At 48.1% G+C, this 17780-nt stretch overlaps 1 protein-coding gene across 3 annotated transcripts in view; it reads right to left on the bottom strand.

The window, feature by feature from the left end:
* FGF12 (fibroblast growth factor 12) overlaps nucleotides 1-17780 on the bottom strand; it is a 232700-nt gene that overhangs the window by 97876 nt on the left and 117044 nt on the right. Inside the window, exon 1 of one of the 3 annotated variants that reach the window (XM_074912218.1) lies at nucleotides 4239-5494. The exons of the other annotated variants lie outside the window; for them this stretch is intronic. Coding sequence (XP_074768319.1) covers nucleotides 4239-4437 — 199 coding nt within the window. The 5' untranslated portion in view covers nucleotides 4438-5494. Of the gene's footprint in view, nucleotides 1-4238; nucleotides 5495-17780 lie in introns of those variants that run through there. 3 annotated transcript variants of the gene reach the window in all.

The following is a 17780-nucleotide window of genomic DNA, read 5'->3' as shown; positions in this document are numbered from 1 at the left end:
TATTTCCTTCACTTTGGAAGAAGCCTTGAGATCTCCTTAAGGAAAAGTATCCTTTCCCTAGAGGAGCACAAAATATATATCAGACAAGGGAAAAAAAAAGGAAGAAAAACAATACAGATTTTTTTTCTTTTTCCCGGGATAAAAAACCTGTTTGAGAGTGAGCTCCACCTTCTGACCTGGAAATTCATCTACGGAAGCAACACCTGAAGGGATGGAGATGATGCTACACAGTGCCTGGCACTGCCTGACCTGAAGGTGCCTGAATTCAAACATGATTTCTCCAAGTAATGACACCCTTTCAGTGGGTTTCACTCAGAAAAAAATTCCACCAGCTCCCCCAGATATTGTGCCTGATGCTCCAGCCTGCTTCTCTTCATGCAAGGCCCCGAAACTCCTCAGCTTTGCTGATCAGTGGCAATAGCATGATGGAAGGCCACCTCCACCACAACTCCCCGGGGTGAGCTCTGCCTGAGAAGATGGTCAGTGAAGCAACGGCCCCAACTTTCACAAACAAGCAGGACCCACCAGACCAGGGTTTCCATCCTGCTACAAAACATCTTAAGAAGGGATGTGCCTGGATGCTTTAATTCTGCCACAAAGCGGATGAAACTACTTGGTTCAACCATTTGTTGGCAGAGAAGCCATGTGGAGAGCGCTGCTTTGTCTAGTTTTGTGCATTCAACTCCTGGATCTATCATTCTCCGATGAAAGATCCACCTCTTGAACCTGCACCAAAAACCCATGCCATACAGCAGTTACTTCTGAATCCCCTATCAAGTTACTATGGTCAGAGCAAAACCTATCAATTAATCTTTTCTAGCTATAATCTTACACATATAAACGTACAGGTGCTGTTCAACATACACCTATTTTGTTTGGCACCTTCACAACTGCGGCCAATGACCTGTTTTAATTCATGATAATGCGATTAAGCCCATGTGTCCAAATTTTCAGCTTAGTCCACAGCACTCTGCATCCTTATTTAGCCTGTTTTAAATTGATGTTTATCTTACAGGCAAGCACATGCACGAGATATAAAAGAACCTAGAGTGAGCATGCAAGAGGGCTGCCTTTGCCCATCTAAAAGGAAAACGAAACAAGTGCTCATGTTACCACATAGTGCTTATTGCAACCAACAGATGAGATGTTTCTGCATTCTGTTTTCCCTAGGAACTGAGAGCTTTGATTATACAAGATGTCCCTGCATAGTTCCCTATTGCTTGCCAAAACCTGTGACTACTCATGCCCACCACCAAGCGAGCCTGAACTGCTACCGGGTGCGAATTCTCCCTTCCCATACAAGAGCAGGAGTATTTCACTCTTGCTTTGCACAGGCTGAGAAGTGGAGCACAAGGTGCCAATCAGTGCAAAGTAACTCTGCTCACGCACATCTTTACTGAATATTTTAGTTACAGCACTGTTTGAGTCACGTATTAAAAACACTTAAGTGACATGGTTACTTTCACAAAAGCAAAGAGCAAAGGGAACATGAACCACCATCACAGTTATGTTTCTGTAATGGTGCAAGTTGCTAGAGCTCCACCATCGCCGCATCATAAGCTCACTGGCAGTGGGGAAACCAAAGTGTGGTGTGCTGGAACGAGCATCAGGAACTAGGTTTCTGTGTCAAGTAATTGCTCCATGCCTTGGTCTCACCTTCTGTAAAATGGGAAGAATCCTCTCTGTTTGGTAGAGTTTGCAAAATACTACAGATGAAAATTACTCTGTAAGCGTGATATATTTTGACAGTTACTCCCCATAGATATAAAACAAGGTCGTGTTTGAAAAGGTGAAGGTAGTTCCCCTAGCACTGTACTAATTGTAAATGGGATTGTACCCCTTTTGAACATGGATGTTTCTCAAGTTCCTTTCACTGACTTGCAAACTACTAAGCCAGCATATCATTAAGCACATATAATCACTAGGGTTGTGGGTCACTGCACAATGTACACACATTTCTTTAAACCAGTTTCAATTCATTTGCATGTAATTTTCTATGCCGAAGAGCAACTCTGCAATGAATAAGTTATCTGGGCACAATACACTCACTGAATAAACAATCCAAGAAGCAGCAAACCAGGGGCATGCTGCCTTCTGAGCAGCACACCTGAGTCTGGGATTGGGATGTACCAGTGAACTAAACCTCTATTTAAAAGATGAATGTAGGGAGCTAAAGCAGACACAGTCCATAGCCTAGGAAAGGATGCTTGAATTTTTTTTCAAAGTAAATTATTCCTCTACTTCTTTAATTCTATAAAATGAATACAGTACTGGTTATGAGTGATTGACTGACAGCTCTAAAGACTTAACACATCTATTTTTACAGCACCAAGTAGCACTGATCCTTCTTCTAAGTCAAGAAAAAGTCTTACTTCAATCACTCTGTTCTGTAAGTTATTGAACACCTTCCTCAGCATGAATGTTTATACAAGATTAGGAATTTCTTACAATTCATCAATTCTTCATAGGCATTCAGTGAGTCCAGAGAAAGCAGAATTGGACCTGTGCAGCTGGGAGCACTGTGGTAGGACTAACTATGCCCCGCTGTACAAGTCACTCAAAACTTTAATGAGATGAAACATGCTGAGGTCTAGGTAACAAGTCTAGACTTCCCAACTCTTTTAGTCCTTGAGGGACCTGATTCAATAGCAGATAGAGATGGGGAGGAAAAGAGGAATGGGAAAAGGTTTCATCAGTGAGACTCCCAGGTCTGACTCTTGATCCTACAAAGAGTGGTTCCTGACACAAAATGACCATACTTTTTGGGGAAGAGCCATCTTTCAGTCTGGGCTCACAGGTTGACTAGTATATAGGATAGTCCAGCAAGCTACCACTCACCGTAACTTGAGAAGGCCAAAAAAACCCAAAGGGCAACTTTTTTCCCTTTTAGTATTTCAAGTCATGCTATGTTTCAAATAATTTGCATCCTCTGTCTGGTTTTCACAGCCTAATCCACACACTGCAAGTCTTGAAGCATTTTCCTAGCTAAATACAGTCCCTGCTCCGCAGCCAGAGGGGTGCTGACAGCAATCCAGAGTAAATACTCTTTCCCCTTTGTTGACAACAGTAAGTGGTCTTCTACGGTGAGAGGCTTTCCCCCTATTTCTTTTTGTTCCTCACCTGAGTACAGGTTACGTACCTCAATCTACAGAGCAGAAGAGCAGCTCTGACCCACTGCCATAGAGTCATGACTGGCAGACTTCAGATGGGGAGGCTTCATAAAGAGAGTAATCAACAAACAAGACGCTAATGTACATGGAAAACACATAAGGATTACACAGGTCGATGGTACATTCCAAAGGGCTAAGTAAATCGAGTGTTACTCTCCCTTAACCACGATACTAACCGACACTTGAGGAAAGTACACATTCATAGCAGCTTCTCAAACCACTGTCTTCTTACCTTAGCAGTGATTTATAGCAGTAAAAAAAAAAAAAATAATAAAGGAAGAAGTAAATAATAATCCCACTGAGAAATCACAGAGGGCCCACTCTTGCCAGGTACTGAGTTCTCACGCCTACCAAGGACAGATGACAGCACAAAGCACTGCTCAGAACTGAAACTGTGGGTGGTGGGACTTCAGCGTGGAAACGCGAGCAACACGTACACTGAAGTTTTCCACAAGGAACCAAGACTGAGCACACACACGCACAAAAAGATAATGAAAGAAAAGAAAAATAAGACTACCCTAAAAAGCATTTCTGGGTCCTTGAAAGCTCAATATTAGGTGTAATAGTCGTGCAGCTGCCATCTAGAAATTCCCTATGCAACTCTGCTCGTGAAGTAGCACTTGATGGATTTAGTTATCAAATAGCCACAATTCTAATTGATCCTTGGTTTATCGATTTCCTTGTCACTATGCAGAAAATAAGAGGAGACTGTTTAAAAAGCATATCTACAGGGAGGAGGAAAAATACAATTCTGGGTTAAACTAGCACATGTTAAGCCGGGGGGGGCCTCTCCCGCCGGAGGAGCCGCTTCGCTCACGCTTCGGGCAGCGCTGGAGGATGCTGGCGGCGGGTCGGTGCCACCCGTGCCACCAGCCCGGGAAAGGGGACCCGCCAGGACCCAGCCCAAAGTTGAGCGCGGAGCAAGCCTGTCCCCAGACGGTACCCGGCGGGGCCGGGAGAGCCCCAGGGCCGGCCGCCCCCCCTCCCCGGGGCAGCCATCCCGACGGTCCGGGGCTGCCCCACACCCCGGCGCAGCGGGTCCCCACGGCGCCAGCCCGCCGTACTCACCCGGTCTCCTCCTCACCGGCCTTTTCCTGCCGCTGCAGAAGCGCACTTTGCTGAAGACCCCCAGGACGTGCCTCTCGCAGAGGGAGCGCCCGTCCTTGCTGGGGCTGGAGCGGCGCTTGGAGGCGGACACCCGGTCGCTGTTGGACTCCCTCGCCTGCCGCTTCTGCCGGATCAACGAGCTGGCGATAGCCGCTGCCATCGCCGCTCATGGGCCCCCCGCGCCGCTCCGCGCTGCTCCGGGGGGCGCCGCCCGGGCGCGCTGGGGCCGAGCCGCCGCCGCGCCCCGCGGGGACGGGGGACGGGGACGCCCCGCTGAACGCGCTGCAGCCCCGAGTCCCGGCGCCGGGGAGGGCTCAGCCGGCCAGGCGGAGCAGGGCGCCCGGGCTAACAACCATGGCTGGCCGCCGGACCCCGCCGCCCATGGGTCTGTCCCCGGGGAGCGCAAATCCCGGCGCGGGCGGCCGTCGGCGAAACACCCCCCCCGCCCCCCCGCCCCGGCTGGCAGAGCCCCCCGCGCCTTGTAAATCCGGGAGGCGGCTGCCCCGCTTGCAAAGGTCCAGCCGGCGGCAGCTGAGTCCGAAGGGGGTGGGGGGGTGGGCCGCGGAGGATCCGCGGGTCCCTGCGGCGCGGTGCCGCTCCGCTCCGCCCGGGCGCAGGCGCTTCCTCCGGCCGGCCGCCCTCCGGCGAGGGGCCGTGGGATGAGTCAGAGCCCCCCCGGCCCGCGGCCAGCCCCGGCCCCAGCGCGGTGGCTCCGAGGCGCGGCGCAGCAGTGCGCGCACATGGACGCGGCTCCGCTCCGCTCCCGCGGCCGGGCTCAGGGCGAGCCGCGCTGCATTTCTGTTTGCACTCCTCCTCTTCCTCTTTTCCCCCCCTCCCCACTCCGCTCTCAGAGGGCGGGAGGGGAAGGAAAAAGCAGCCACGGGAAAAAGCACCAGGCCAGCAAACAAATAAAAAAGAGGCGATACAATAAAATTAAATTTAAAAAAAAAAAAAAAAAAAAAAAGAAGCGCCCCGGCCGCGGGTGCGGGCTCACATCGCCGCAGCTCGGCGCCCCGGGCTCACAGCGCCATGGCTGGCGCAGCTCCCCCAGCCCTGCTCGCCGCCTCTGCCCCGGCAGCGGCTCTCCCCGACGGCAGCAACCCACATCGTCCGGCCCGGTGGGAGGCCGCGGAGCGCTCGGCACCGGGGCGGCCCCGGGCCCGGCTGCCGCGGCGGGGACGGCGGCGGGAGGAGCGATGCGAGGGGGAGGAGGGGGAGGAGGAGGAGGGCGGGGGGGTGCGGCTGCTACTGCTGTTGCTCCGTGCGGGGCTCAGGATGCTCCGCGGTGCCGCCCGACGGCGGCGGGGCGAGGAGGAGCTGAGCCGCGCCCGCCCGCATCCTCCGGCCCGGCCCGGGAGCCGGGAGCGGGGGGGTGGGCTGAGGCGAGGCGGGGGGAGGAGAAGGGAGGGAGGGGCCGGGGAAGCCCCCCCGGACGCCCACGCCGCGCGGGGTTGCTGCCAAGGCGGCGGGGAGCCCCGCAGCCCCGCGGCGGCCGGGCGGGTCGGTGCCGGCCGGGAGCTGGGCTCCAGGCTCGGGGAGAATTGCAGCTGCTCCCGCTCGCCCTCCTCTACGCAATCCTACGTGATCGAGGTTCGGATGAGAAAAATCACGCAGGCAGAGCGAGGCAACTGCAGCTCCGCGGCGGCGCTGCCCCCCCGGCCGGGCAGCCCCCGGGCCGGCCCGCTGCCCCCGACGGGCTTCCCCGGAGCCGCAGCCCCGCCCGTCCCCTCCGAGGGAGCCGCTTCGGCAGCCGCCCCGGCCCCCAACTCGGCCACGGCTGTGGGTGCCCGAGCGCCCAGCCTCAGCAGTCTGCGCGGCTTTCCCTGCTTTCTCCGTGCAAGCAGAGGGAAGGCGACAGCCCCCCCAGGGGTGCCCCGGGGCGGGGGGGTCGGTGCCTGGTCTGGGGGGTGCGATCCGGCCGCGGCGGTGGGCATTGCCCCACAGCCCCGGGGCACCAGCGGGTGGGTGCTCTGTTCGGCCCAACCCGCCCCCCCCTCCAGCCACGAAAACTGCACCCAGCAAAATGTAAGGTGCAGAAACACACCTCTGGGTGCTCTCCAGGTTTCAAGTAACAGCTAACGAGTGTACGTGCAGGAGGTGCCGAGCAAGATACCTGGGGGAGCGGACAGCCGACAGGGTGGAGGGAGAGGGGGGTCTGGGCTGGGAAGAGGAGACCGACCCCAGCTACACTCTGGCGAGTACCAGTGACGAGACCCATCCACTCCTGAAGGTGCAGGGGTGAAGCATGTACCCCACTGAGGAGGGCACTTTAAACCAGTTGGTGACACCCCCTGAGAATTATCAACTTCAGCAAAATAATCTTTGTAACTACTACTTGCAAGAACTTCAGCTCTAAACTATTTTAATGGATTGAGGAAAAAAGGCAACTTAACCCCCCCTTTACCTCCCTAAAAATTAACTAAACTCTGGCATTACTACCTGATTTTCACTCTTAATCCCTATGCATGCCAAACCGAGGTGAAATCAGGTTCTCCAGGAGAGAACAGGGGAGGAAGATATTCAAAACCATTTGGGAGATATAAATATTTGGCTGTTGATCTCTTTTTAACTGCTGCCAACTTTTCTGAGCAGATTTCACTGTACCAATCAATAAAGATTTTTCTTCCCTTTCCTGTAACTAAAATGCTTCATATTTTAATTTTCTCTGCCAGATTATTTCACTTGACATCAAAGAATCTTGCAGTACAAGGTACAGGCATGGCCTAAAGAAAGCTGTTTGCAATCAGAGAATCAGTCTGAACTGCCAGTGAATTATCCAAAGCTTCACCTTCAAAGGATACGAACAAATCTGATATCTTCCCAAGAAAGAGGTTTGCCATCTCTATATAAAGATACTTTTTTTGCCTGTAGTCTTCAAATCTCTGGTGAAAGAATGCTGCTTTATCCTCCCCCTTAGATAAGTTTCAGTTATTTTGACATGCGACTAATTTGTTTTCTTGTGTAGCTGTAAACTAGGAACAGCAGCTCTGCACTTAAAAATGATCCTAATCAGTAATAAAGCTGGTCACAGACTTTTTTTTCTGGTGATGTGTGGATCTGAAAAGAGAGCTCCTGCAACTCTAAGACATGCTTCTCCCAGGACTCTCTGCTTCCGCAGTGATAGAATTAAATTTAAGCAGAGATTGTGAAACTGAATATAATGTTGCATTTGCTAACACACAGGTCTGTATTTATAGATGGCCAGAGTCCAGGGGGTTTGGTTCTGAACGTGAGCACCGTGCCATGAACTCCTGGTGACATCACTGGCATGTACATCTGCTCTGCACCACCCTGGATGATCCCCCAACTTCACAGAATTTTCTGAAGACCCCATGCTTTTACAAACACCAAGCAAGCCCAGAGCAGTCTTGAGCTGAAGAACTAAAGGCCAACCTCATCATGCTCCTGCACTGTCCTTCTTGCAGGTGAAATGTTACCTTTGGAGGCCTGCCAAGAAAACAGAAAAGCCTCCATGTGCTTTGGTCTCTAGCAGTGGAAGTTTTCTCCTTCAACTTCCATTTGGGTAAACAAGGCTCAAAACACCTCCCATTTTCATCCGTACCAGCTACTTCTCTTCGAGGGTAGTGCAGCCTATGCTCTTCAATACCAACTAGCCCCTGTTGAATTGAGGAGCTGCATTCTTTGCTGTCACCAATAGAAGCCAAATTGTTTGACCGAACTGGGCAATATGGCATTTTTCCTTAAGGTACCTTTTTTTTTTTTTTTTAACATAGTTATCGATATTTAATAGAATAATCCCTGTATTGTATAACTATTAAGGCAATTTTTCTCCCCAGCTTCTTTTCCCCTGGGCTCCCTCCTCGCCTCCAGTCCTAGTCTGGAAAGCTGCAGAGTGCGCACTAGGGAGAGGGAAGGAGAGAACTGCACTGATTCATAAAATGAACAAGCAAGGCAGTGTTTTGATCACGCCGGAGAGATATGCCAATGCTCCTCCTGCAATTTGTGGAGAAAGGCCCTGTCCTGCACACAGGAGCAGGCAGAGGGTCAGACTCCCCGTGGCTGTTAGAGATCAGCCTCACAATGCTTATTAAATACCCCACCCCACCCTAAGCATACAGGAAAGCCTGTGCATTAGGTACTCGCTATGGAAGGAGGCCAATATAAACACTCCAAGACGCTGTGATTTCTGAGGTTTTGTTCACTTGATAAATAAACTCTTCTGTCCTCAGTGCTGAGGTTTAAAATGAAGGCCTGGCTGAATTTCAGGGCTTTGGTGACTTGAACAGAGAAGAGATCTAGAATTGCATTCCCTTACCTTCCTAAACAGAACCATCTATCTAGGTCAAAACGGAGGTTATTGGCATCTTTCCTTAGTGAAGTGCAATAATTCCCGCAGGGTTGCTAACAGAATATCCTGTTTATTTTTCACAGAGCCTTCAAAAGCCACGGGCTATGTTCAGTAAGTTCAGTCATTAGGTATATCTCTGCTTTATTAATTCTGAACACACAGAGCTAACTACAGATAGGAAACATGCAGGTTTTTTGCTGTTTTATCTGCATAGCTACTGAAAATGCATGCATGAAAGTTAAGGAAGAGATTTAAATTTAATACTACTTTAAAATGTATATGTGTATTGCTGTAGTTGAAGGGGGAAAAGAAAGACACCTATCTCTGGCCAATAATCATGAATGGCCTAATTCACCATTTTACAGCAGCATAGCAACAAATCTCTTCCAATAGGAAGGCACTGTTGAGTTTGAAAGTCTGCATGCAGACACCTCTTAAGAATTGTACCCAATTTCCACGCTGTGTAAATTACATCTAAAATGTGCATTGCCAGGGCTGCTTATTAAGCAGAATTAAGCCCATATCCATGTTTTATTAACTTTATTCTTTACAAGATAGCCCCTTGTTGCATGTCTAGCATAATTAAAATTCATGCAGCTTTGGCATTCCCCAGTCTCTCTGCGTGGGTGGACTTTTTTTTAAAAAAAACATGCCTGCGTAACCTGATAAAGAAAAGAAAAGACCTTACAGTATTTTGCTCATTTTATGTGCTGGGTAATTCTGTTTACAAAGTATGGGTTTATATCTATGTTTGGAATCCTAATAAGAATTCACATGGCCACTTAAAAATATGCAGTTCAGGGAGAGAGATCTGGCCCTAAAACAGCAGTGGAGTACGAAAACTGGCTGGCTTTCTGGGCTTTTCTCACACAGCTGAGCTCTGAGCTGACTAGGCCTTTTAATAAACACAGAAGAGCCTGCATCATCTGATTGCTATATTAAAATAATTTATTTAATGGGCCCCTCACCCCCTTTTTTTGCTTCAAAGATTCAATTAAAACAAAATTTGCAACTCATCACAAGGAGTATTCATTAGCCTACCCGGTGTCTTTAAAAACAGCTCTAGCCTGGGGAGAAGTTGGCTTGTCTGTGTCTTAAAGCCAGTGGCAGGTAAGCAGTTACGCAGATTACAGAATGAAACCACTGCTGCAAAAACCAGGCCGCAAGCAGCACCGAGAAAACAAAACCAGATGGAGCCCATGAAAAATTCTACTCAGATTTTATATGTTCATACATATTTTTTCCTTTTTAAGAGAGGATTTCTACTTAACAGAAGGTTTTATTTCTCCTCAGTGACTTGTTGCCTATACCAGGTGGAGGCAGGGAAACAGAAGAAAGCTTTGCTTCACTGAAGGCAAATGTGGCTGTCCAGGAATGAAAATTTCTCTTCAAGAAGCCTCATGTATGGCTGAATAGGCTTTGTTTCTTGGGAACAGCAGGAAGGTACACTGTCTAGGGTTGATTCTGCTGCCTACACCTTTCTGCAAAAATCATCTCCCCAAAATGAAGCCTGAAAAGGAGTGGTAGCACAGGGCAACTGAACCTGTTCCCACCTATGAAGAGAGACCTCTCTGCAGACAGGTCAGTGACTGTCCCACATGCCAGAGCAAGACCTGGGGCTTGTTCAAGATGGGCTCATCTCAAAGCTGTTGTTCCCATCCCATCCCATCCCATCCCATCCCATCCCATCCCATCCCATCCCATCCCATCCACCACTCTGTCATTGCCTTCCTCAATGGGATCAGGGCATGAAACTTGCCTGAGAAACCCCTGTCCTTGCAGTGATGTGCTTCAGTTGTGGCTTCATTAGTGGCAGGAGTCCAAGGGAAGGGGCCTGCAAACACCCACCCACTGAGAGCTCCCACACGCACTTCAGTCATTGAGGCAATGCAGGGAGGAGGCCTCACTGAAGGGTCTCCAGACAAGGAGCTATTAGTACTCCACTTGCTGATAACCTTGTGCAAAGTAGAGTGAAGAGCCCTCTCTTCCTGCACAAGGGACAGCCAACCAGCTGCTCCAGGCTTAGAAGCACCCACCTAAGCATATGGAAAGAAAACTGAAGTGTCTTTATGCCTGTACTATAGCTGCTGAATTAATTTAAAAGACAGGATAGACAGCTGCCTCCCTTCCTTCCTCTTCTTCCTCAGTGGGCTTCTCCCAACATCTGGCACCTCCCTCTATCCTCACCCTGAAGGACTTTTTCACCTGTGGCTACCGATCTAATAGCCCTAAACCAGGAAGGAGAGGGAAAGCATGGACTTGAGATTTCATCCCAGGTCTTACGTTTGCATTCACATAAGGCAAGAAGGAGGAAAAGACCACATCCATTGTGCTTTTAATGCAGAGCAGAAGCTTGAGGCTGAAATAGGTGAAATAGCCACCATAGAACAACCCCAGTTGTGAGCCTGAGACTGAATACACACACATCATGCCCTTCTCTAAAGCAGAGACCTAGTCCTCAGACTTCAGGGTAGCGGCACCTTCATGAACAAGACAACTCCTACAGTCTTCCCCTCCCTAGGAGAGGTCAACATCCCCATTGTTCCCTTTGAATCCTATTTGATGACAGCCTATAGCCCATCCTGGCCTACAGTTTCAATACTGCAAGAGGTGCCTAGTTCCCATGGACACTGAACCTGGTTGTGTCTGGTTTTACATCTCACCCGCTTTAAGGTGCTGTCGTCTGGGTGGAGAGGGGAGTGACACCTCACCATGCAGTTTCAGGCCCAGGGCCTCCAAACCCCTGGGCTCGGGAGGTCTAAAGGGCTGCCCATGCTTCTCCCCCCTCCCTGGAGAAAAGGAAAGTTGCTCAAGCTGTGAAGCCTCCTCACATTTAACCATGCAGCCAGACACTGATTCCAACCAAAACTGTTTTCAAGCATGTCAGGAAAAGCCTTTCAATTTAAAGTTTCCATCAAGCTGACTTTGCTGAAAGTCAAACAGATCCTTCCTGATTAGATCTTGGCTGAGGCAAAACAGCCCGATTACATGATTGAGAATGATGAAAAGAGGGAGGGAGAATGAAACCCCTATCGCGTTCCTCCAGCGCGGCTCTGGGACCATCCACTCCACAGCAAGTAAAGGCTTGGAGATTGGAGGCATCAGCCTCCTTAATGCACGTGTTACACTGGCATAGGCCAGGAGGGGAGAAAGGGAGAGAAGCTGTCAAGGAGAAATAACAAATGCCCTCCAGACCCATAAATGTCTCTATACGGACATAATGGATTCTGCCAGAGTTAAAAAGGCCTTGGAAAGTTCCCTGACCACAAACTTCACTTGTCCCTTCATTCAGCCTTCAAATCCATAAGGTGGCCAGCATTTGCAGCCTGAGCCAGGTCATATCTCAAATCCTGCTGGGTCCAAAGAGCAATGCTTCAAAGGGGCAGCCCATTGCTCTGTCACTCAGCAAAGGCTCCTTGCAGTTCAGAGAGCTCACAGGAAATGCAGTGATGCCTACAAAACCTGGTACTCCCACTGCCATCAAACTCTGCAGAAGCAGTGCTGGGACATTAATCCTGCCCTCAGGATGCCTCTGAAGTTATATGCATCCAGATCGCATCTTATTTAACCAAACCTGCTTATTTCTCCTGCATACTGCAAGGGCATACTCAACACTAAACATAAATATGAGATTACAGCTGTCATACAGCTAGGACAAGGTTTGAAGACTGCCTCATCCCCTGCTGACCTAAAGTGCAGGGTAAAAAGGATGTGGCTGAACACATCACTTTTCCCACATACCCCTGGCCTCCAAAGACACCTCTTGCTATTTGCATTGTAATTTATTTCCCTCCTCAGCAATAAATCAACTTTTCTATCTCCCCAGTAAAATGAAACCCCATGTCCTCTCTCCTCAGACTCTCACAAATACTGCAATACAGACACCAATAAAGGTATCAGTGGCCTAGAAGCAAATCTAAGTTTACCAAGGATACAGAGACTAATGTAGTAGTAATTAATGATTGCAGCAGGTCTGGTGAAGAGACTAGACTGAACTGATGTGGAAACTGAGCTCATAGAAACAAGTTTCATTTTAGCCCAGCCAGATCAAACCTCTGGGGATAAATTGTGCTGTCTGTATTACTCCAGGACTGGGCACTTCCCCCCCCCGGAAAGCTGTGACTCTGGGAATTGGAAACTATGAGAGAGATACAGCTAAACAGGAGCTTTCTCCACAGAACTGCATCTAGAAGAGCCCAAGCCCATGGGTGCACATGTGGAACAATAGGGAACAGAAGCAGAAATGCTCTATCACATTTGTACCCAATACAACAAACACTGGTATTGCAAAAGTCACAAAGTCTGGTTGCCACACTTCAGAAGTGGTAGGGATCAGAACATAGGTCCCAGAGGGTCTGAGCTCTACAAAGAATATGGGTATAGTGAAAGACTTGAGCAATTCAGTTTCTTTGTTGCAGTAATAAGCACATCTACAGGGGATTCACATGGGGCCACCCTGTGAAAACATTCTTGGTATTCAGCTGTACTTAGCCTGTTAATACTGTGCCCGCTGATAGTTGGCTATTGTTGAAAATCTGTCCACAGAAGAAAAAATGGTTGAGATCCTCTGTACCCAAGAGAATGACAGAGAAGACAGTCCTGACTGATAAATCTCTCACCTTTCAGTAAGAACATTTCTGAAAGGGGGGGCTCTTTCAATCCAGCAAAGTCAGAATGAGATCTGGAGACTATGAGTCAAGTCAAGGCTTGTGTTTATTGTTAATAGCAAAGGTAATTCATCAAGAGAACGATATGGCAAGAACTGTGATGGATTCACTATCATTTCACCCTAAGAGCCAACCTCTTTCAAAAATAGATGAGCTGATATCATAGCACACAGGGTACAAAGGACCCTGGAGGTCACCCCTGTACTGTGCCAGTGGTACCTTCATGCTCGCTGACAAGGTTGGTCCGATCCCTGCTTAGGGACCTGCAGCAGTGGAAATCCCACAGCTCCCTAGGGAATGTAGCTCTGCACCATCCTCAGCTGAAAAAGGCTCTAACATCTAGTCCAAATCCCACTTATCTCGAAGTTTCTTTCTCTAGTGATATGCCTGCCACAGAGGACTTACTGGGCTTGCTCTATGCAGTCATGACTTGAGTGAAGCAGGAGACCAGATGGCGCAATCACAAATCGTCCCTTCCATCTGACTTCTGAGACTCGCCCAGCGTCAGTTGGTATTAGAGCTAATATGAATGGAAATCCACTTTGCAGAAAATCTTGGGTTCAGAGTTGTTTCTTCCCCATGAGGAATGAAAATGAGACCTTTTGGACTCACTGTGAAATGCCAGAAGAGCAAGAAAGCACACTGCTGTGGTAGAACTGGTGGTTTCACCACTTTCAAGACTAAGACTTAAGTCTCTGCTTTTGCACTAGGCAGAGCAGCAATATGAAACTGGGTCTGCAAATCCCTGTGCAACAGGCTCTTCTGAAATTACTATTTCCCTTCTCTCTCCTGCATCTTTGATCAAGTGGCATTTTTCAAGGGAAAAAAGCACCACTACCAATTGTTCAGCTGCTCCTTCTGCAGGCATCCATCACAGCCTCCCAATGTATCACTCATACGTGTTTCTCTGACACAAATCACAGTTTTGGCCTTTCCTGCCCTTAGACGGCTGAACTTCAGAAGTGCTTAAAGGCAGAAGCTGCAATTATGTCTCCAACCACTTTGTAGGGCTCTTCTGGGGCTTTTCAAAGATAGCTTTTGGACATGGGCAGCCCTGTTTCCTTGCATTCTTTATTCATGACATCTCCACAGCACCTGTCTTGGAAAAGGAATTCCTGTACAGTGTGATGTCTTTCCTCCTCTCTGGCCATGCTTGCCTGTCCTCCTCCCCCTTCACATACATGTTTCTTTTCCCACTTCAGGCAAAGAGTTACTGTCTCTTTGGTCTTATTCCATCCCATAACACAGAAAACATTATTGAGTTAAAGGGCTGTTAGAGACTACTATAAACAAGTCATTGATTGAATCTGGTGTCCAGAGACTACTCCAGTAAAACAGTAAAAATAAGCAGAGAGCTCAATGCCTTCTATCAGGCATGGAGAAACAGGCAACAGACGCTGCTTACCCATCAAAGTCATATCCTAAAGCCTTCCCCTTTGAATGCAGCTGGGTCCTTCAGGATGAGAGGACAGGATCCCCTGAGTTTCCCTTTCTACCCCCACAAAGAAGGCTGCAAAGTTGGGAATTCTCCTTCCTCACCACCCCAGGGACAGTGTCAGCTGCCCCTCTGGTGGCACACAGGATGTTGGCCATGGCTCATCCTTGCCACCTACCCCACAGCATTTACAGAAGCCCATGGGCATTCTTGGGGGCAGCTGTCTGCTGTGTGACAATCCTGCCATGGCGCAAGGGCAAGGGGCAGCCTCCAGTAATGAGACAATCTGGCAAGGCAGCCAGCAGCACTCCAGCAAAAGGTGCTGTACCAACAAAAGGTGTTGTAGTGTTGCCAAGTGTTGTCAGATGTAGGGAAACTCACAATAAGAGCTTTCATCTTTCATTATGACTGAATGCCCCTGCTCTAACCTGTTGGAAATACCATCTTCTGAGGTGCTATGGGCTCACAGAAGTTCATGCAAGGTAGTATAAACCAGGGGGCAAGTTACTTGCATTTTCATTTGGCAGAAAAGTTATACATAAGACTAGCTATGCTTGGCAACTGGAAAATGGACAAGTGTGGGGGTGGGGAGCCTAAATTAAAAGCCACTTAAGTGGGTACTCGAGTAATTATTGGAAGGCTTCTGAAGAGACATTTTTGTCAGTAATTAAGGAGAACATGGCTTTGTGCTGGGTACAGGTGGCAATATGGCAACGGAGATCATCAGCACTCCACAAAAAGATGACCGGCTATCAGTTAGCTGCAGAAGCATGTTGGGATTTTCTGCCCAAATAACATCCTTCAGAGTTGAAAAGGCCAGGGCAACAGAGAGACTGAAATCCTGATACTCTCACATCTCAGATCCTCTGCACCAGGGTAAAGGATGAACAAAATTATTTTTATGGAGTCACCTAGTTCCCGAGGTCCCTGTTCCTCAGCAGAGGTGGGTCCCGCTGGTGCCTCTGTCTTCAGCAGCCACAGAAGCTCTGAATTCCTGGAAAACCTCCCCGCCCAAAGAAAGTGAAGCAAAACATGCTGGGCAGTTCCAGCCTGGAAGAGGGATGGCTTATGCCTCCTGTCAGTGGCATGGGAAGGTTAGTTGCGACCTGGCTTCAAGGATCCTCTCTCTCTCTTCGCTGACTTATTTTCATAAGCCTCATGCAAGCTTTGTCTCCCATTTGCTTGGCTTTGAGGATCTTTACGTTCCTTAAAGAATGTCAGTAATACATGCTCCCTTCTCACTGTTAAGAGGCAAATATATTATTTCATCAGTCCATTATAGCAGATACTTCTAGAAACTTGTGCCTCTAATACCCACTCCAGCCCAGCTCAAATGCTGTAAAATGTGGGGTGCAAGAAGATACCCTCACATGAAAAGACTGATTTGACAGTGAAGTGACTGGAAATAGAGCTGCTTTTAAGTCTGAAGCAACTTCCTCATGACAAACCCAGGCGCTTAGGAAATTAAGTGTGAAGATCCGTAGCTACCAGGGCAATCTCTGCCTCCTCATTAAAGATGCAGGTAAAGAAGCTTGAAGACAGTAGCAGTAAAAGGAGCATATGCAACACAAACATGTCCTTGTGAAGGAGCATATTTCATAGACACTTCATTACCTTCAACAACTTTCAGATCCTTGCTTATTCATCAGCAAGTCTTAACTGTCGTGAGCCAAAAAACGTGGGCTGGGATTATCAAAACGGACATAAATGAACCAGACTTCCAGAACTTGCTGATGCTCCAGGGATCACCCCCGCAAGCTCCAGCCTCAGCCCCTTGCACTACCAGTGCTCTGTGCTGAACGTGGAGCGTGCAAGATCTCCCAGTGCAGCACACACCAGCTCTCGCCCCAATTAAACATGTCAGACTGACTCCTGCAAATTTCCCCTTCAAAAAAAAAAAAAATAGCTGACATAAGGAAGCAGGCACCAGGCATTTATTCTAGAAAAGGCTGCATGCTACTCCCAGCCTTATTATTTGCACTTGGATGGCTCCAGCAACTAATGCAATCCTCTCACTTTTCTTTCTCGACCCCAGCACAATGTAGAGTTTGAAAAGTCTTCTTTCTGTTGTTATTTATTTAACCATTTCACATGGACTCTGTCAGTTTGAATTTGGCCTGGCTTCTCAATTTTGTGGGAAAAAAACCCCAATAAAACCCAGCCCTGGCGCATTCATATACCTTCAATCAAACAGAAAATACGCCCACAACATTGTACAGCTTGAATGGAAGTTTTTCTTTCTAAAACAAAGGATGCTCCCTTGTGTTGCTTGAAATGCTGGCACTGGAGCAATTAAGAAAGTGAAACTGGCTACAGACTAAAGCAGAATGGACATGTTTCATAGATCTTCATTGCCCAGGCAGAAAGAAATATAAACAGGGCATAAATTACAGCAGCCAGAGGACAGATAAGCTGAAGGACAATGCTGGCACAAGAGCAAATGGATAGAAACTGGCCAAGAATAAATTTAGACTAGAAATTATACATGGTTTCTAGCGATCAGAAGAGTAAGACACTTCCAACAGGACCAGTGGGCACATCTCTGCTCCCATCCTGCTCCCTCCTTTCCAAGGAGGATTTTTGCACACATTTGTGAAAAACGTGCCAAATGCATGCATTTGTGAAAAGATGGACCCTGCAATAACATGAACCAAGAGACCCCTTTCTCTCATCTGTAGCACAAAGCCTTTTGATCTTTAAAAAAATCCCTTTTTAATGCTCTAAGAAGGGGAAGACATTTGATGCGCACAGTAGTTTTTTTTAATGAGCACTATCCCTTTAACCTTTACTAATTGTTCCACCTTAAAATACATCTATCCTAATAGACTTACTCATTTAATTGATGAATTAAAGTAAGCAACAGCAATTATCGAGTGTTTTTATTTAGCGGTGTCATTAAATAAAGAGAAAGAAAATAAGATCTCATAAAATACAAATAGTCTTATGTAAGTGTTGTTAAGAATGCAATGACAGGAGGGCGTTTAGTCAAGTGTTTATATTGTTACTATTGTTCAGACATCAGCTGCAAAGCTTATCTAATTTGAAAGCCACTCCTGCAGATCTTTGCTATTGATTGGTGCAGTCTGCAGAGA

The sequence above is a fragment of the Athene noctua genome, chromosome 8, assembly GCF_965140245.1.
Source record: "Athene noctua chromosome 8, bAthNoc1.hap1.1, whole genome shotgun sequence".
NCBI classification, from domain to species: Eukaryota; Metazoa; Chordata; class Aves; order Strigiformes; family Strigidae; genus Athene; species Athene noctua.
This window is presented reverse-complemented; position numbering and strand designations above follow the sequence as displayed.